This window comes from Charadrius vociferus, unplaced genomic scaffold, assembly GCF_000708025.1.
Source record: "Charadrius vociferus isolate BGI_N301 unplaced genomic scaffold, ASM70802v2 scaffold199, whole genome shotgun sequence".
Taxonomy (NCBI): domain Eukaryota; kingdom Metazoa; phylum Chordata; class Aves; order Charadriiformes; family Charadriidae; genus Charadrius; species Charadrius vociferus.
Window position 1 is genome coordinate 1,633,292 of NW_009650091.1, and position 16,761 is coordinate 1,650,052.

Genomic DNA, 16,761 nt, shown 5'->3' on the forward strand with positions numbered 1-16,761 from the left:
TAAAAAGAATCTAAACAAAAGGTAATATTTTTTTCCTGTCTAAAGCTGCTACAACTGTGACAGTAATTTTGTTTTGGAAACATTTGTAAAAGGGAACTTTTGTATTCACTCTGAACCTTACACGTCTAGAATTTGGTTTACAGTCCTTTCAGAAACAATCAGCTTTTTAACACTAGTGTCCTTAATCATTTTTTAAGAAAAGGATTGATCTTAAATTTATGTGCATACTATTGTAAATAAATATGGTTTACAGTCCTCTTGGACAATTTGTTTTTCACTCATGTCCTTAATCCTTTCTTCTTCACTATTTGTATAATAAGTAGGTCAACGTTCTTTTTTTTTTATTTTAAATAAAAACAGAATGAAGAATTCCAAAGTCAGTCAGTCGGGTTGGGGGTTGAGGTAAGGAAAATATGTAGCTACCATGTTACTGTTAAATTTGATGTCAAACATCTACAAATCTGTTAAGCTGTATTTGAGTTAATCACAACCTGTAAATAAGGGCCCTCATGTCATTAAAATTGTGTGGAAACAGTGTTCAAGTATGTAATTTCGTCTTCAGCACAAAGCATGTTTTAATGGTTCTGCCATGAAGGTAATGTGGTCGTTAACGCAGGATTCAGTATACTTCAGTGGTAATGTTCTGCCCACAGAATTGATGTCAAAAGTACTGAATACTTTGTGTATGTATTTCCACTTTATCAAATTGTAAAGTTGGGTTATTTTGTCTGTGTTGGGGGGAGGGCAAGACACAATCCCAGAAACCTAATAAACTGGCTTTGCCACAAACTTTGCCACTTGTTTTCAATAGTTATACTAAGAATGACGATATCATTTCTTATGGTAAAATCCATAAAAATCCTGAAGGGAGGAACAAGAGTTTCTAGTTTCTGTATGTGTGGGTGACAGTTTTGTGAAAGACTGTCACAATACTTGGACTACTGTCAGTGCTTTCTTGCGATGGCTGAGAGTTGTTTTGAAGCATCTGAAGCACCCACCTGATGATTCAGAGGCAGCTTCGGGTTTTGAGTTCCAGAAGAATGGGAAGTGATACAACAGTTATAAAATTAGGAATTACTGACCACTGAATATATGTCAAGGAGTCTTCTCCATTACTCTTCGCTTAGTGTCACCTCATGTTCAGAAATAAAAATTCTTAACTTCGCGTGTAGGTGGGACTTCTTTGTTACACATACAGAGAGCAAGGCTTCGATTCCAATTAACCTGGCTTTTTGGTGAATGTCACAGCCCTTTCCCCACAAAGGAACTCTCAAATCATTTGTGTTGTATACTGTTTCACGACTGTCCTCTTTATGCTGCTCTTCTAGTTCCACACTCAAACGTGTGTTAAAAACAGAAAGGTAAAGCACCTTTTAGAGATGATTTACGCCTTTAAATATGATTGCAGTCATCGCTACTCACACAGGCTGTTAATTCCACTGAATGATTAAAAGACCGCTTTTATTGAATGTGCATGCCTTGTGCTTTTGGATCCTGGGAATGACCAGAGGGGACCTTGATAGACTACCAACGGTGTGACGCCCTTGTGAGCCCTTGTTCCAGATGGACACTAGATATTTCATCAAAATCCTTAGGAAGGATGCGACTTTCAACTTAGGAAAGCAAGAGGCCAACGTACGAACTCTGGATGTGTCCTAGAACTAGAGTTTTCTTGGGTCTTTTTATGTCTCATGTCATGTCTTCATCATGACGCTATAGCTAAGAAGCATCAAAATAGATGGGATATTTATGTGTACTGTAATCTCCCCAAAGCAAAAAATTGCTCATCCAATAGAGTCTAAAGACCTATGCATTAAAGAATTTGAAAGATGAAATAGCTCCACCCTTGTCATTTTTTCCAGCTGTATAAACAAATAATTTTAAAAGCTTTCCAAATGTAGTGAGAATGGGTGAGGACCCCTAATGAAAGTAGTATCTCTCACTTTAATCTTATTTCATCTCTAAAATAATGGCTTAATGATCTAAAAATTAGTTAAGCTCCGACTTTGAGGGAAGGTGGTAATGTGGGAGTCCATACAAGGCTTGAGATAGAGGCAGTCCTACCTCCTCCTCTGTCGTTAACCTTCACCTGTGACTCCCGGGGGCGCCTTTCCCACCTGGAATCAGCCAAACTGGACAGGAGAAAAAACCATCAGTAACTCTTTAACGCTGCAGATTTGCATAAAAACCGATCAGTGTAATGCTTGCCTAGGGCTTTGGTCGCTATTGGGCCAAAAATCGCTGGGTTTGTCTTTGTCTCCCGTAGCATTTGATGATGCGCTGGGAGGGCAGTTCCTCTGGTTTGCGGCTGGTGGTAGACCCTTGTTACCTGGTTCATCCTATATGACACAGCACAACGGTCATCTCTAAGTTGTAACCCTGCACTAACAGTTTCCCTGACTGATCATCAACCTGCTGCTTTTATAAATTCGTTGGAAGTCATAGTCCGTGTCGCCTCTCGGTGAATGTTTTCACTTCCACCGGAATACGTAATTCTAACGGTCTTCTGTTTTCAGAGTCCTGCTTTCAAGGCTATTGACGTTTCATAACATCTGGATTGCCAGCTAAAAAAATAGAGCCACATGGCATTTAAAAGTAATAGCAATGTTAATTTTTAAATGGCAGTCTGGTTTCATACGCAAATCAACAGAAATCTGACATGCAACCTTAAATTTAAAGTTGTAGATAACATCAGAAATTGGCGTTATTGTAGGACTCACAAAAACAATGCTGGTTTGAGTTTGGGGATTGGGGTTTTTTTTTCCCTCTGTTGACACTGGGTGCCTGAAGGAGACCTCTCGTTCATCTGGCTGGACGACGGCATCAGGGAGGGCTGGGAAGTGACATGGAGAGGGAAAGAATCACTACTGGTTTCCAGTGACGTCCTGGGACTGGCTGGGCCCTGCACAGCCTCCCAGCTGCAAGATCAGCATCACAGAGGCCAAATCTTATTGAACATTTAACAAATGTGCTGCACTCTCCCTCTTTCCACCCCCGACCTTTTTGTTATTATTATTATTATTATTATTTTTGGCGGTAGCAGAACTTGCAACTCGCTTTACCGCCAGGTGTGCGAGAGCTGGTATTGCCAGCAGCAAACGTTCAGAAAAAGGTAGCCTGTTCTGTCTTCCCCAAAATTAATTTTAAGATTGGCTTTGAAATAAAGGGGTATTCTTAAAAGAAAAAAGGGGGGGGAAAGGGTGTGGGGTGTGTGAGCATATTTTGGATTCCTGTCTGCTTGCACCTTATTTTGAACCCTGTGGGGTGCACTTGGGGCTCATGGTCTGTGTTTCTGTTAAGAGATGGAGCTCAAAACCAGGCTTTGCGTACACGTTTAACAAAAACAACAACAAAACCCCCGTCAGACTCTTCAGGTAGTTACTCGCTCCCAGAGAATCAAGGAAAAGCAAGTAGATTTGACAACAGCGACGAGCTCAAAGGGCTTCTCTCTTCTTTTATCATAACCCATCTTTCCGTACGGTCAATCCGCATCAGGTCCCGGTTTGAAACAAGTCACTCTGCGTACGGCACTGCCAAGAGCTGGCAGTGCGAGCCGAAGGCAGCAGCCCTGCCTCCGTGGCCAAGCCTAAAAGCGGTACGTTGGATAGTCAGAGCTCCGTTTTGGAGGCTAACGGTGGTTTGGTTTTTTTTTTTTATTTCACCTAATATTTTTCAGTGTCAAATTTAAAAGGCGGCTAAGTGTTGTCTCTCTAACAGCTCCTAAGTTCCTTTTTAAATAGCCTTTCTGTTTCAGACGCCGTCAAACCCCCGAAGAACAGAGAAGCGTTGCATGGATTTAGCCGTAAGCACGCAAAATCACGACGATAAAAATCACAATAACGTGGAGCCTGTGTGATTACAGCCTGTGTTCTTCATACACACACACACACACACACACACACACACAGAGGTATTAAATAAAAGGGAAGAGGCAACTAGGGTGCATGTGAGTGTATGAAAATTAAGAGTCATAAGACCATGATCTTAGCTCAGTACTTCCTTTTTTTCATTATTTTTTTTTTTGCTGTTTGCATTGCCCCTTTGAGAAGGTCACAGGCAGAAAGAAGGCTCTGTTGTGAGGCAATAGGGTAAACTCCCTCTTAATGAATATTTTTAGTTATTTACTTGTAAAAACATCAAGCTGTGCGTCTAAATCGCGCATCGTAAAGCAGAGGCCATGTTCGAAGACCATTTTTTTTCCTCTCCCGTGGCCTATCTGAGTCCCGGTTGTCACTCTGAGTGCAGACCCCCCGGCTCTGGAGAGGCTTATTTCTCTTATTTGTCCCCCTCCCCGCGTGGCAGCAGGCTCACAGTGGGACGTCGGTAACCCGCAGGCTGCTGAAGGCGCTGTAAATCCCCATGTTCAGCCTTCTTAAAAGGGAAAAAAAAAAAACAAAAACCAAAAAAACCAAGCGAAGCTTAGTGCTACCAAGTGAAGCTGGCAGACGACAGGTTCAGGCAAAATTACGCCGTCTTTTACGCACCGCAGTTAAACTGGAAGTGCTGGCCATGGGATGGTGGGACAGCGAGGATGTTCTGAAGGTTTACGAAAAGAAAAAAAAAACTATGCACGTTAATGGAAGAGAATTTCTTTTTTGCCTGTGAGTAAATGGGTGGGAGGGTGGCTCCAAAGCTACAAGTAGTTGGGTGGATGGAGTAGGGGAAATGTGTGTTATGTGCTGACCCTGCACTTACACTCGTTCCTAAGCATTTAGGGTTGGGTTGTTTGGTTGTTTTTTTTTATTATTTTTTTGGCTTTTTGGCCAGCAAAGCCTCTCTCTCCAGCCCTTGCCTGTCCAGGGGACACCCCTCAGCCCTGCCTCTCCCAGGCTGGGACAGGCGGGGTGGGCTTTGGGGCCGGCGCAGAAAGGTGGAGGTACGGGTTGATGTTCTTGGCTGCTCTTAAGTAAAAGCCTGGACCTCCACCACCGCCCCCGTGCAGGAAAACACAAACTGCTCAGGGGTGTTGAGGTGCTCCTGTTCTTCCTGTCCTTTGTAGCCCTCCATCACCCGGTGCTTTGTTTGGTCCAGGAAGGGCACACAATGGGAAAAAAAGATTAAACCGACCCCAAAACACATGCAACAGCTTTTCCATTTACTTCAAGATATTTTTAACCCGGTCATAAATCAGAGGCGCGATAAAGGGCTTCAGACACTAAAGATTCAGCTGCAGCTAACAAATATTTGCTAATCAGAGGGGGTTTTCAAGCTCCTGTATGTGATTATTCATCCTCATCCCTACCACAAAATACTAACTTCAATACCGATCGAACATCTGAGTCACTGTGCTGCTGCTGCTGCTGTTGAAAAGCACAACGTTGGCAGCCCGTGTGATCGGCTTCCAAGGCTTGCAATAGTTGTGCCTGTCTCAAACTGCCTCTAAAGTGAAATAATTCCTTTCAATTCAGCTTTCATTAAATAGCTATATTTCATTTTTATGCATGGTGATAGATGATGATATATAAATTTATTTAAGATTTATGGTTTTATATATATATATATATATATAAAATGATGACCAGAGATGGTGTCTATTCACACATCTATTTTTTTGGCATCATAAGCACGCCTACTTTGGCAATGTAATGCAACGCTTTGTGGGGAAAGGGAGGGTTGTACACAACTACAAACTTTTTGTTATGGCAATGGGGTGACCGTGTGGCACATGACACTCGTGGGAGTCCAGCGCCGGCACCTGCTTTAAAGTTCCAGCTCTCGGGCTTTACTGGTGAAGGGGCTGTTTGATGTGCCAAAGTTTTTGGCCGACATGGGTTGCGAGGCTGCCGGCACAGGGAAAAACAAGAGCCACAGCAGTGCCTCCTGTGAGATACGGTTGAGGCAAAGAACTCAGCAAACGAGAACACCAGCCGCCATCCTAAATCAGTCCCATGGTTAGTTAGTGGGTGGGGGTGACAAGGGCTTAACAGTATTTGCATATACTGTTTCACTACAGCAACTGACACTCATATAAAAAAAAAAAAGAGTGATGAATGTATTTAAAAACATGTAATGGACAGAAGTCAGAAGACAGAAGATGAAATACAAACAGAAGTAATTTTTTTTTTTTTTTTAATTAAGACAACGTATAAATTGTATCAAGAAGAGTGTGGCCAGCAGGTCAAGGGAGGTCATCCTTCCCCTCTACTCTGCCCTGGTGAGGCCGCATCTGGAGTACTGTGTCCAGTTCTGGGCTCCCTGGTTCAAGAAGGACAGGAAACTGCTGGAGAGGGTCCAGCAAAGGGCTACAAAGATGATCAGGGGATTGGAACATCTCTCTTATGAGGAAAGGCTGAGGGACATGGGTCTTTTTAATCTGGAGAAAAGAAGACTGAGGGGGGATCTTATTAATGCTCATAAATACTTAAAGGAAGGGTGCCAGGGGGTGGGAACAGTCTTTTTTTTGGTGGAGCCCAGTGACAGAATAAGAGGTAATGGGCACAAACTTGAATATAAGCAGGTCCATCTTAACATGAGGAGGAACTTCTTTACTTTGCAGGTGGCAGAGCACTGGCACAGGCTGCCCAGAGAGGCTGCAGAGTCTCCCGCACTGGAGACATTCAAGTCCCGCCCGGACGCCGTCCTGTGCAACTGCTGTAGGTGACCCTGCTCTGGCAGGGGGTTGGACTAGATGATCTCCAGAGGTCCCTTCCAACCCTGACCATTCTGTGATTCTGTAAATGTCATGCCAATTAAAGAGAACCCACATGTTTCTGGTAGTACTGAAGCTGTAACAACAACAACAAAAAAGACATTACTGCAATAACTCAGAAAGTGCAAGTGAAACTATGTCGTTTTGTGGTGTCTTTCAGTTAGATTGACCTGAAGAGGTGCAGGACGCAGCAGTTGCTGTCGTTCCAGGAAAGCTGCTGGGGAAAGATGTTTGCTTTGCTGAGCTTTCCCTCTCAGTCCTCGGACTTTTCCCCATACTTATAGAGTGTTAGTGCTGGAGAATCATGGAACCATAGAAAAATCTCAAGTAGGAAGGGACGCATAAGGATCAAGAAATCACACAGGCTGACTCCGAAAAGCACATGCCGTGGTCTGGTTATATTAGGTGAGGTTTCTGCTGACTATAAAAAAAACCCACAAACCAAAAAAACCCCTCTTGATTTACCAAGCCATATAGTTCTTTTGCTATACACTAGTAACCCTGGCTAGTAAATAGCTTATGTGTTTTCTTTAATGAGCAAGACCTGTGTATTCCCGTATTCCCCCCCCAATATTTTAGGGCAGTTCGTCTACCTGTAGTGAAATTTGGCTTAAATTTTTAGGTCCTTCATGCTAGAACCGGCAGGGCTACGGAGTACACAGAGCTGTGATTTTTATTTATTGGGTTTTTTTTTTTTAATCCTTTGGCTTCTCACTTCCTTTTACCAGCAAAGGGGGGAGAGATTTGTGCCCAGCAAAGCTGACTGGCTTCCAGTGCCCTGACCCTGAGCACCAGCAGCACAGGGGAGAAACGGTACCAACCAACCGTATAGATCCGGAGCCCAAAAACTGCCTTCGGGGTGAGGGGGTGGTGAGACTAAACCCGCATGGTGGTAGCAAACAGCATCCAGTGCACAGCAGCAGTCTGAAACCATTCATATTAAACAACGAGGCCAAGAAAAAAAAAAAAACCAACAAAATATTCCTGTCAGAGAGCACGATGTGTATGTTGGGTTACAAAACTGGAAGCGAAGTTACCAAAATAAAAAAAAATAATAATAAAAAAAAATCCCAATCAATCTAGTTGTCAAAAACATACCTGAAACGCTGATCCTCACTGTGATGCAGACCCTCTCCTCGTGCCCTCCTCCCCCCAGCACCTTCCAGTCACGGCGGCTTCAGCAAATACTTTGCCCTTAGTTGAACGTTAACTCACCGAACCGGCTTCCCTGATCAACCTTCTGATTACGCCCCGTGATTAGCGCTGGCCGCTGCTCAGGGCTGTTATAACCCCGGGGATTTCGTGCGCCTTGTTGTTGTGCGGCGGGGAAATAGGGTGAGGTTTGGCTAAGCTGCCTCGCCACAAGAGGAAAATGCTTTTGGACGTCAATGCCTTCTCTTGGACCTAATACAACTCATGCTAACACAGGGCGAGCACCAAGTGCTCGGTGTCCGTGTAATTTCGCAGTGTGGGACCATGTAACCGGGGGTCGGTAACCCATGGCGAAGGCGAGGTGGTGTCATCCTGCCCAACGGCTGCTCGGGGTAAGGATTTTTAATACACCCAAAAAAAAAAGCTGGATGTTTGGCCCCAAGGAGACCTTGGGAACTTTTACATCTCTCATTCCCCTTCAAAATGCCTGGTAATTTCCACTTCTTAGCGGTGAAGCACAAGGTGAAGGTGACTGAGGTGCAGCATCCCTGTGCGCAGTGCGTTTTGGTGCAGAACAAGTTCTGGGCTCAGGTGGAACCTGAAATTTCTATTTTTCCCCCCCCGCTGGGCTTTGCTGGCATTAATCTCCAGGCACTGTGCCGCCGTGTCCCTGCTGCTACACCCACCCTGTCACCGGACCTCCTTCCAGCAGCCTCCAACGGGGCTTTGCCCACCCTGACGGGGCGATCTGGCGGTGCCGGGAAGGAACGGGGAAGTCGGCGCGGTTCCTGGGATCTTGCCAATGAGGAAAAGCCCGCGGGGAGCAAATGACGGGGCCGTTTCTACTGGAGGTGCTACGGATGTGTGTGTTTGCATAATAAATAAATTTAAAATAAATAAATAAATAAAAAATCCATCTGCCTGCCATCAGCGGACGCTGGGGGTGACGCAAACCATGGAAAGCCCCTGGAGATACGGGCAAGCTGTGGGAAAGCACCGTAAGGAGCATGCGGAACGGGCTGCTAAATATAGCACTGGAAGCTGCCATCGGGAATACATTTTCTGCAATGCCGACCAATTAGAGGGAGTGGCATTAAATTGGCATTCAGTTTCCACCGATTTCCACAGCACAGGTGTTTCTTTTCTAGCTACTTCCCTTTTGTAGAAAGAACTGGTGAAATTGTGTGTCTGTAAGTGCTCTTGGGTGCTGGTACTGCGATAGCGATGCTGCGACGGCACCGCTGGAAGGACCGTAAAAAGAAATACGGCCATCACGGGCTTTATAGCTGCTGCCGAATCAATTACATACATCTTTATTCAGCAGTAGCATAGATCACACTTCTCTTTTACACGCTCACACGCCAACATCTGTTGTCACGGCTATTTCACAGCCAGAGGCTGCGACACCCGCCAGCGGTCTGCCTGTCCCTGGACACCACCGAGGGACCGCTGTCGAAGCGTGGCTGGGAGGAAGGGGTTGAGTATTCGACTGGTGCCTCAGAGCTGTGCCAGGACCCTCCTCGTGGGGGTCGTCCTCCGCAGCCCGTGGAAACGGGGCTGCATTCCAGCAAGGGCTGGTGATGCGCGTTCTCTGCGTGCTTGCCATAAAAGCTAACCGCTCCGTCCAACCAGCGGCCAAAGGTTGTCAAGTTATACCCGGTACATGTGTCATCTCCTGTGGAATGACTTGTTACAGAACGGTGTTTCTGGACGGGACCGTAACGCCCACCCAGCGCCGAGGCAGTGGCCGAGCAGCGCATTTCAGCAACTACTTCCAGCAAGCGGCTCCTTTCGAAGGCAAAATCTGCTTTAGGCTAAAGGAGAAGCAGAGCCACGCTGCTTTTAGCTGTTAGCAACCATCATAACCTCTCAGGGAGTCTTACTTTCTTTTAATGTACAAGAACAGCGGTTTACGTTAATCAAAGAGAAGAAAACCTCAACTTTCCATTGCAGACTGCGTGGAGTTACGCCAGAAGCATCTGAGGATGGGATGAGCGGTCACGCTCGGTGCTTTGGTGCTGGCTGACGGGCGCCGTACCAGAGAAAAAGGCAGAGCATCGCCTTTTGAATTACAATGCTTGAATTACTTTAATAATAGCGATTCAAACATCAATACCTTCAGACAGACATCCGCAATGACACCAGCTGTGTTTTGGTTGGCGCGGGCAAACACACAAAACCACTCCAAAACACTGGAGCCCCCAGTTAAGCTGCTGGTCTGAGCACCGAGGGATGGGGGCAGAGCACCAGCAGAAGGTGGGCAGCAGAGGAAGCGATGCGCGACCAGCGAAGGGCTGTGGAGGGAGGCCGGTGGTTGGGGCTGCTCTCTTCTTTAAAATCCCAACCATTAATAATCTTGATGGTTAAAGTCACGGAGACACTTGGTAAGCACCTTACGTACAAAGGGGTACACCAGGACTTCTTCAACACGCAGCTTAGGGTACTTTTTCTGTTTCAGATTGCAACAAAAGGTGTAAAACATCTTCAGATATAAACTCTCCAAAGTTTGAAGAAGGAATTTTACGAGTAATTTAATAGAAACTAACTGTCCACCTCTGCACCTCGCCAACCCCAAGAGACTTTGAAGGCGGACAAAATTTGTTAACTTGCATCTGCCAGGATTAATTCCATACTGTAATGCTCAGTTTTGTACCCATGATGTACCCATGGGAAGCTCTTTTGGGGGCATTTTGAGTGTGTGTGTGATAAGCACAGACTCAGAGGACTGATGGGCATTTTTTCTGTACAATGCTTTTATCAGGGGAAGGTCTCCATTTAGGTGTCCGAGTCCCTTTAGTAGTGTTATGAAAAAGACTTGTCTCTAGGAAAAAAAAATAACCGAGAACAATTTAATTGCCTCTTCCCTTGGGAACGGGAAAGGCACCTTCTACGCTGCCATAAGATAAATCATTCCTGGTGTTATGTGTCTCATGGTGGGTATGACTTATCCTACTGCTCACAGCACTTTCTCAAGATGGGAACTTCCTTGCCAAACCCCGTTCAAATGAACGTGCCCTGTTAATCTGCATCGTGGGATAAGTAATCTACCACTCTCTACCTAATTTCTACCACGCTCAAGGCCTGCAGGCAAGATAATCACTCGACAGACACCTCTAAACCTACCTGAAAGAGAATCACAAAGTACGTACGGAAACGTTGTGCCCCTCAGGAGATGATGGAAGCTGACTGGAAGCTGTAGTTCCTTGGTTGAGAGGACCAAGAGGTCCTCCAGAGAACCTCCAACAGAGGAGCTTGGTCTAGATCTGCAATAAATGTTAGCAGAACGGGCCTCAAAATGAGCATTTTTTTTTTTTTAAAACTTTCAGTCTGCAAAGTTGAAGTAGAAAAGCCTGAACTGAATACAGAGCATCTAAGTTACTCTGTAAGAGGAACCACAGCAACCCCAGTTCCTACACGCTCCGTCATTACACTTCAGCACCAAAACTAATTGCACCCACACACGTACACCCCACAGAATCCACATTTTGACGAGAGGTACCCGAATGGCATCGGCAAGGCTTTGCATCATAAACTTCACCTGCCCCCACCCATCCAAAGAGGAAGAGGGAAAGCACTTTGAAGCTCAATAATGAAGCGGGTCCCTCATTAGCCTTCACTCATTATCATATCATCCAGACAATTCAATGGGTGAGGGGGAGAAATTGAGATAGCAGTTGGGGGGGGGGAGGGGGGGAATACTCCACAACCAGTTTCATTTAAAAATTAATTGTATTTAATATTTGAATGCCTAAGGCTAGCACTGCTAGACAAATTGCATGATGAATTCCAGTGGAATAAAGGAGGATTTAAGTACAAAAGATGGAGGAAAAAATGCTCAGGCTTTCCAGAGGCAATGAGGTATTTTAACTACACAAGGTCTGAATGTCCGAAAACATCTGCAGATCTTCCCCTTCACACTGTCGTCTTTGCTGGACGTCGGGCATTCCAGTTCTCTATTTCTGTGTGTGTTTTTCAAAAGGCCAAGGAAAAGTGCTTTAACCATCTTTAAAGATGAAGAACTCCTTACATCTGTCTTGCCACATTTTTAGACTAGTGGCTTTAAAATGTCCGACCACTTTTTCAAGCCATTCTGACATATGGTGGAGGTTTGGATGCGTCTTCCTCTGCGTCCAAGTCCTGGGCTGGAAACCGATCTGGGAAGTTAAAAATTCTGCCCCCGGGACCTGTGTGGGGAAGGCAAGGGGAAACCATTAAACCTGGAGTAGACACTTGCACAAAATCCTGAGTTCCTTTTGGCCAGGAGTATTTTGGTTATCAGGATTTTGGCCTGGGATGTAAAGCTTACGCAGGATGTTCCTTCCACCTCCCTGGTGGATATCCAAACACACGGAGGGAAGGAGTTACTCACTTTGTACAGCGCAAACCATTTCCACAGCCTGATTTTGGTCCTCACTAGGTTGCAACCATTCCTATGGATGAAACAACGCCGTCAAAAAAAAAAAAAAAAACAACAACTCATCTGTGAGTTTGTTCAAGAAGATATATTTGAACTCATTTAAAAAGTCTGTGTAGTCCACTCCTCCTAACAAGTTTTAGTTTGAAAGTTTAAAGCAGTCTCGTATCACACACTTGGTATCTTCGGTCAGGAGCAGCTGCCTTGTAACCTCTACCCATTAATTCCTTACCAAAAGAGATGGTCGGATGTACACGTTTAATGCAGCATCAGAATTACTCCAGTGGAGAAGCATCTGGTGTTTATTAAGCTCACCCAGCAGAGACACGCAGCGTGTGCCCCATCACTTGAGGTACAGACCTCATAAATTAGCAGTAAAATGTGGTGTGTCATGTGTGTCCCCCCCTTCACACATGGTATTTTTACTATTATCTTTATTCTTGAATTTGTAGTTCTAGGGAGAAGGCATCTTGGTGCCTAAGTACCAGTGAAATGCTGTACCAGGAGAAATTGTTGGCTTAAGAGATGAAGGAGCGGTTTTTGAGGAGAGAAGGACTTTGTAGGAAATGGCGCCACAGCAGTTTGAGCACTAATGGTTTGGAAAGCGGAGATAACGTATGCGGGGTCGTACACAAGACCGTAAATACGAGTGTCGCTCCTTTTAGTGGCCAGCCCAGCCCAAATCACGACAAAGAGGGAGGTAGTAAAAGGAAAAAATACAAAAAAGTACAAAACCCTTAAAGTTTTAAAACTTTTAAAAGTACAAAACCTACTTAATTTCTTAGAAGGCGCCCTGGGTGACTGAGGTGGAGCTGAGGTTAGGTTTATAGCAGAAAAACACAACTTCTCCCCAGTTTCCTCCCCCTCCTACCCACACTCAGTACAATTAAATGGGTGCCCTGAGCTCCTCACTCACCATCCCGGTTTCGCTATCGTAGCAGGAGCAGCGTGGAAGACTCCGGCATCCCAAGTAAGCCATGACCAGCACAACAAAAGCACTGCAGATGGATGCAGCCAGCATGGTGACGTTAGCACCCTTGACTACTTTATTGAGGACGAACCTCTGCAAGCAGAAAAAGCAAAAAATGTTAAAGCCCCGTTCAAAACGTGAAGCCCTCCACCAAAAAAATATCCTAATGACCGCAAGAATGCTGTGATTGCATTGTGGGAGATACTGATTCAGAGTCAGCGGTGTTTAAGGCTTTTTTTCTTCCTGTGCTCTGAAGCACAAGTCAAGCGTGAACCTCAAATAGGAAAGGAGCGCGCAGTGAAATAAGGCTTCTCATTAAACGTGAGACGCTACGCAACAGGGTCAGGTTTGGAAATAGCTTTAACAACAAGTAGAAGCCCAAGGAATGGCTGTTCCTCCTCGCGCTGAATATGAGAAATGTCTTCTTGCAGTCTCAGCAGCCTGACGTTTCCATTTGACCCACAACAAACTAATGAACAGCTTCATCTACCTGGAGCATCTTCAACCCTGCAGGGAGCCATCACTTGTCCCAGGTTTGAGGCACAAAAGGGTTAACTCATTCCTTCTTTTCAGCTCTACTGCGGAGGGTACACTTGACTACTACCCAGTTTTAACCAGCTGACCCGTAACTTTTTCACCTGAGGTGCACGCTGGAAAGGATTCGAGCCTCGCAATTGCCGTCTCAACCCAGGCCAGGGGTACGGCCAGCACCCACCCCTCTTTGTGGGCAGCACCGTGATTTTTCTCCTGGCACAACCCGAAACTTTTTGCACTCAGCAGCAGCAGCAGAGGCAGCAGCACACCCAGCTATAGTGTGTTCAGGCACGGCTCCGGGGAGGAGCTGCTGCTCGCAGGCAGCTGCTTCTCAGACGAGCATCCAGGCAAGCTGGGCGTTAGTTCCCGTAGCCACCGACACTTGCCACGCTCCAGCGGCAGCGAACGGCAGGAGCTAGCTAGAAAATGTCCATCTAGCCCTGCGTGGGTTTTATGGTTTTCAGTACTAACTTGATACTTAACCGTAGACTTACTCAATTTTTTTTTTTTAAAAAAAATTTGCGGCCCAGCTGCAGACACCACTTCAAACTCTAATTTAGGCATCCTGGAAGTCTCGTTCTGTTTCCAAGTCAAGCCTAGTAATGCTTGCAGATTAAGAGAGTCATGTTCCCCGGCAATAAGCACGGTGTCGATACTTACTGTATGGATAACATGGACCGGGACAGAGCTCAGCTCCTCCTCTTCACCATAGTTCAGCGTGAGGGAGCTATAAACTATTACGATGAGGATGGCAACACAAGAGATTATGGAGGCAACTATAAGCACATTCACCTAGACAGGGAAATTAAAGGAGAAAAAGAAGGGGAGCAGGAATTAAAACTATCCTCTGGCAAATCAGTGCAACTAGTACAGACAAAATGTACTAAGCAGCGTTGTAGGTACAAGCCTTTAATCTCCCACGACACTAAAAAGTACGTGGTAGCAACAGTCACTTGGAAGCCAAACACAGTGCAGCAAAGGTTTCCATGATACCGAATTTCTGAGCTACAAATGAGTGCCAAATCTTAACCATGGGTGTTAGCTGGACCCAAAGACTTTGTTCTTAGAGATCTCTTACTTATAAACAATACCTCCCTCCTCCTTGGTGTTTACATGGCCGGAGGGACCTGCCTAGGAAATGCAAGTCAATTCACTTCTTTCCTATTTTAGCGTACACAATTCTTAACAACAGGAAGGAACAGCAAAAGAAATGCATTCAAAAGCAAGTGTTTTTACAGATTTTTTGGCTACTTATTGAAGCCAAAGAGCTGCAGCAGAGAGAGAGAGAGGTAATGCTGCATCCTCCTTTTGCTTAGGAATGTAGCAGCTTTTATGAAGATAACTCAAGGAAATAATAAGCTTTCAATCCTGCAGAAGGACCAGACAGCTCATCCCCTACCAAAACCGTTTTCGTTTGCCCCAATAACATTGTGTGTGTGTGTGTGTGTGTGTGTGTGTGTGTGTGTGATACACACACAGATCCTCCCCCCTCCCCGGGCTTACGAGAACTGGATTCTTCCTCTGGGAGGAAAACAAAGCCAGGACGCCTGGGACTCCCATCACCTGCAGAGCACAAAAGGAGTTGGTAACTGGGAGACAAGTATCGGGTTCAGAAGATAAACTACTACAGAGCAGATGAAAAGCCCTCAAGGCTTAGATCAGAGCAACTTAGGTCAGAAATGGAAAGAGAACTGCCAATTCCCTCCGTTTTCCTCGGAAGCATCTCCTGGGAGCAGGACACTGCGTGAAATGCACCTTGCCCACTCGCCACCCCCCCGTCAGCAATCCTCTGACTGGCTTTACGGCTCCGGCCAAATAATAAAACTGATTAAAGAAGTCCGATGAAAGCGCTAAAAATGTCCACTGCTTTCCCAAGTCCTTATGCATCTTGTAGGCAGAAGAAAGTCAAAGTCATTCCTGCCAGGAGATGGGCAGCTTCGGCGATGGAAGAGAGAGCTTCGGCGCGGCTCACCGGGGTACGAACAGTAACATCAGGGTACGGAAGGCCAGGGAGCGCGGATGCTGCCCGCTCCTCCTTGCGGTACACAGAATTAGCGGCACTGGGCTGTGGGACGCAGATCATCACGCAGATGTTCATCTACCTGACCTGAGGATGAAGCGATCCCCTCCGAACCTTCGGCGGCCTCTCTGGGGTCACTGGGCTTCTGCAAAAGACCTTATCAATTGCCGCTCTGTCCCATTTTCTCCATTATCCATTTTGTATTGTATTTTATTTCGCTCCTTCAGAGGGAAGCCTGCTTGCTCTCTCCTGCCTACGCCACGATAAGGAAACTTTTATTATCTGGGTTCAAAGCAGGGAAGAGCTGGCAAGAAGTCCTCCCTTCCACCTGCAAGCTGAGCACTAGTAGGGGGGGAAAAAAAGCCAAAACACAAAACAAAGCATAAAAAAAGCGCACAACTTTACCATCCCAGCCCAGACTGGAGCTCTGGTTCTGCCCAGCTGTGACTCCGTTCTGAAAACACCGTCTATGAACCCGCTGACGACGCAGAGCGTGCTGAAGGCTAGCTGGAACAGCCCCAGCACGACCATGTTCCTCTGGTTAAAGATGAAATAGCGATAGCGATCCATCTTGCTTTGGTCCACGCATAAATCCCCAAAGGCGGAGAGTTGGAAAGCGGCGTTGTGGCCCTCCAGCGAAGGGGAGAAGAGCTTTTCCTGGGCAGGAGAAAGATAGTAACCGGGAGCATCAGGGCTCAGCCACCGCCGGCGGTAGGGCAGGACCACACACGTTCACCGCGAGTACAGAGTTCACCTCCTCCTGACCGGCGGCACCGAAAGCGAGCAAAGGTGACCCGTCTTTTGGGACATTCCCCCGATGTTTCCGCGAGAGAGATGTGCCATCTTTGCTTCAACTCCCCCCCACCCCCCCGCGCTGGTAACCTCCTTCCTTCGGGGTTTCTGCCACCCGGTAAGGCAGGACGGGTTCGCCTGGGCTCTGCCGCCCCCCCGGGGAAGCCCGTACCTCGCCGGGCAGAGCCTGGATGCGGCGGGGCCGGGCGGTACGGGGGGGCCCGGCACCA

The 16,761-nt window shown here is 46.3% G+C and overlaps 1 protein-coding gene across 1 annotated transcript; it reads right to left on the minus strand.

Annotated features, from left to right (window-relative positions):
- Positions 1-9,186: 9,186 nt before the first annotated feature.
- On the minus strand, positions 9,187-16,270 carry LOC104292759. The gene is made up of 7 exons (XM_009892175.1): positions 16,145-16,270; positions 15,223-15,282; positions 14,380-14,511; positions 13,132-13,278; positions 12,171-12,231; positions 11,897-11,985; positions 9,187-9,615 (listed from the first exon to the last, which is right to left on the minus strand). Exons 1-7 carry the CDS (start codon positions 16,268-16,270, stop codon positions 9,187-9,189), a joined length of 1,044 nt encoding a protein of 347 aa, XP_009890477.1.
- Positions 16,271-16,761: the final 491 nt, after the last annotated feature.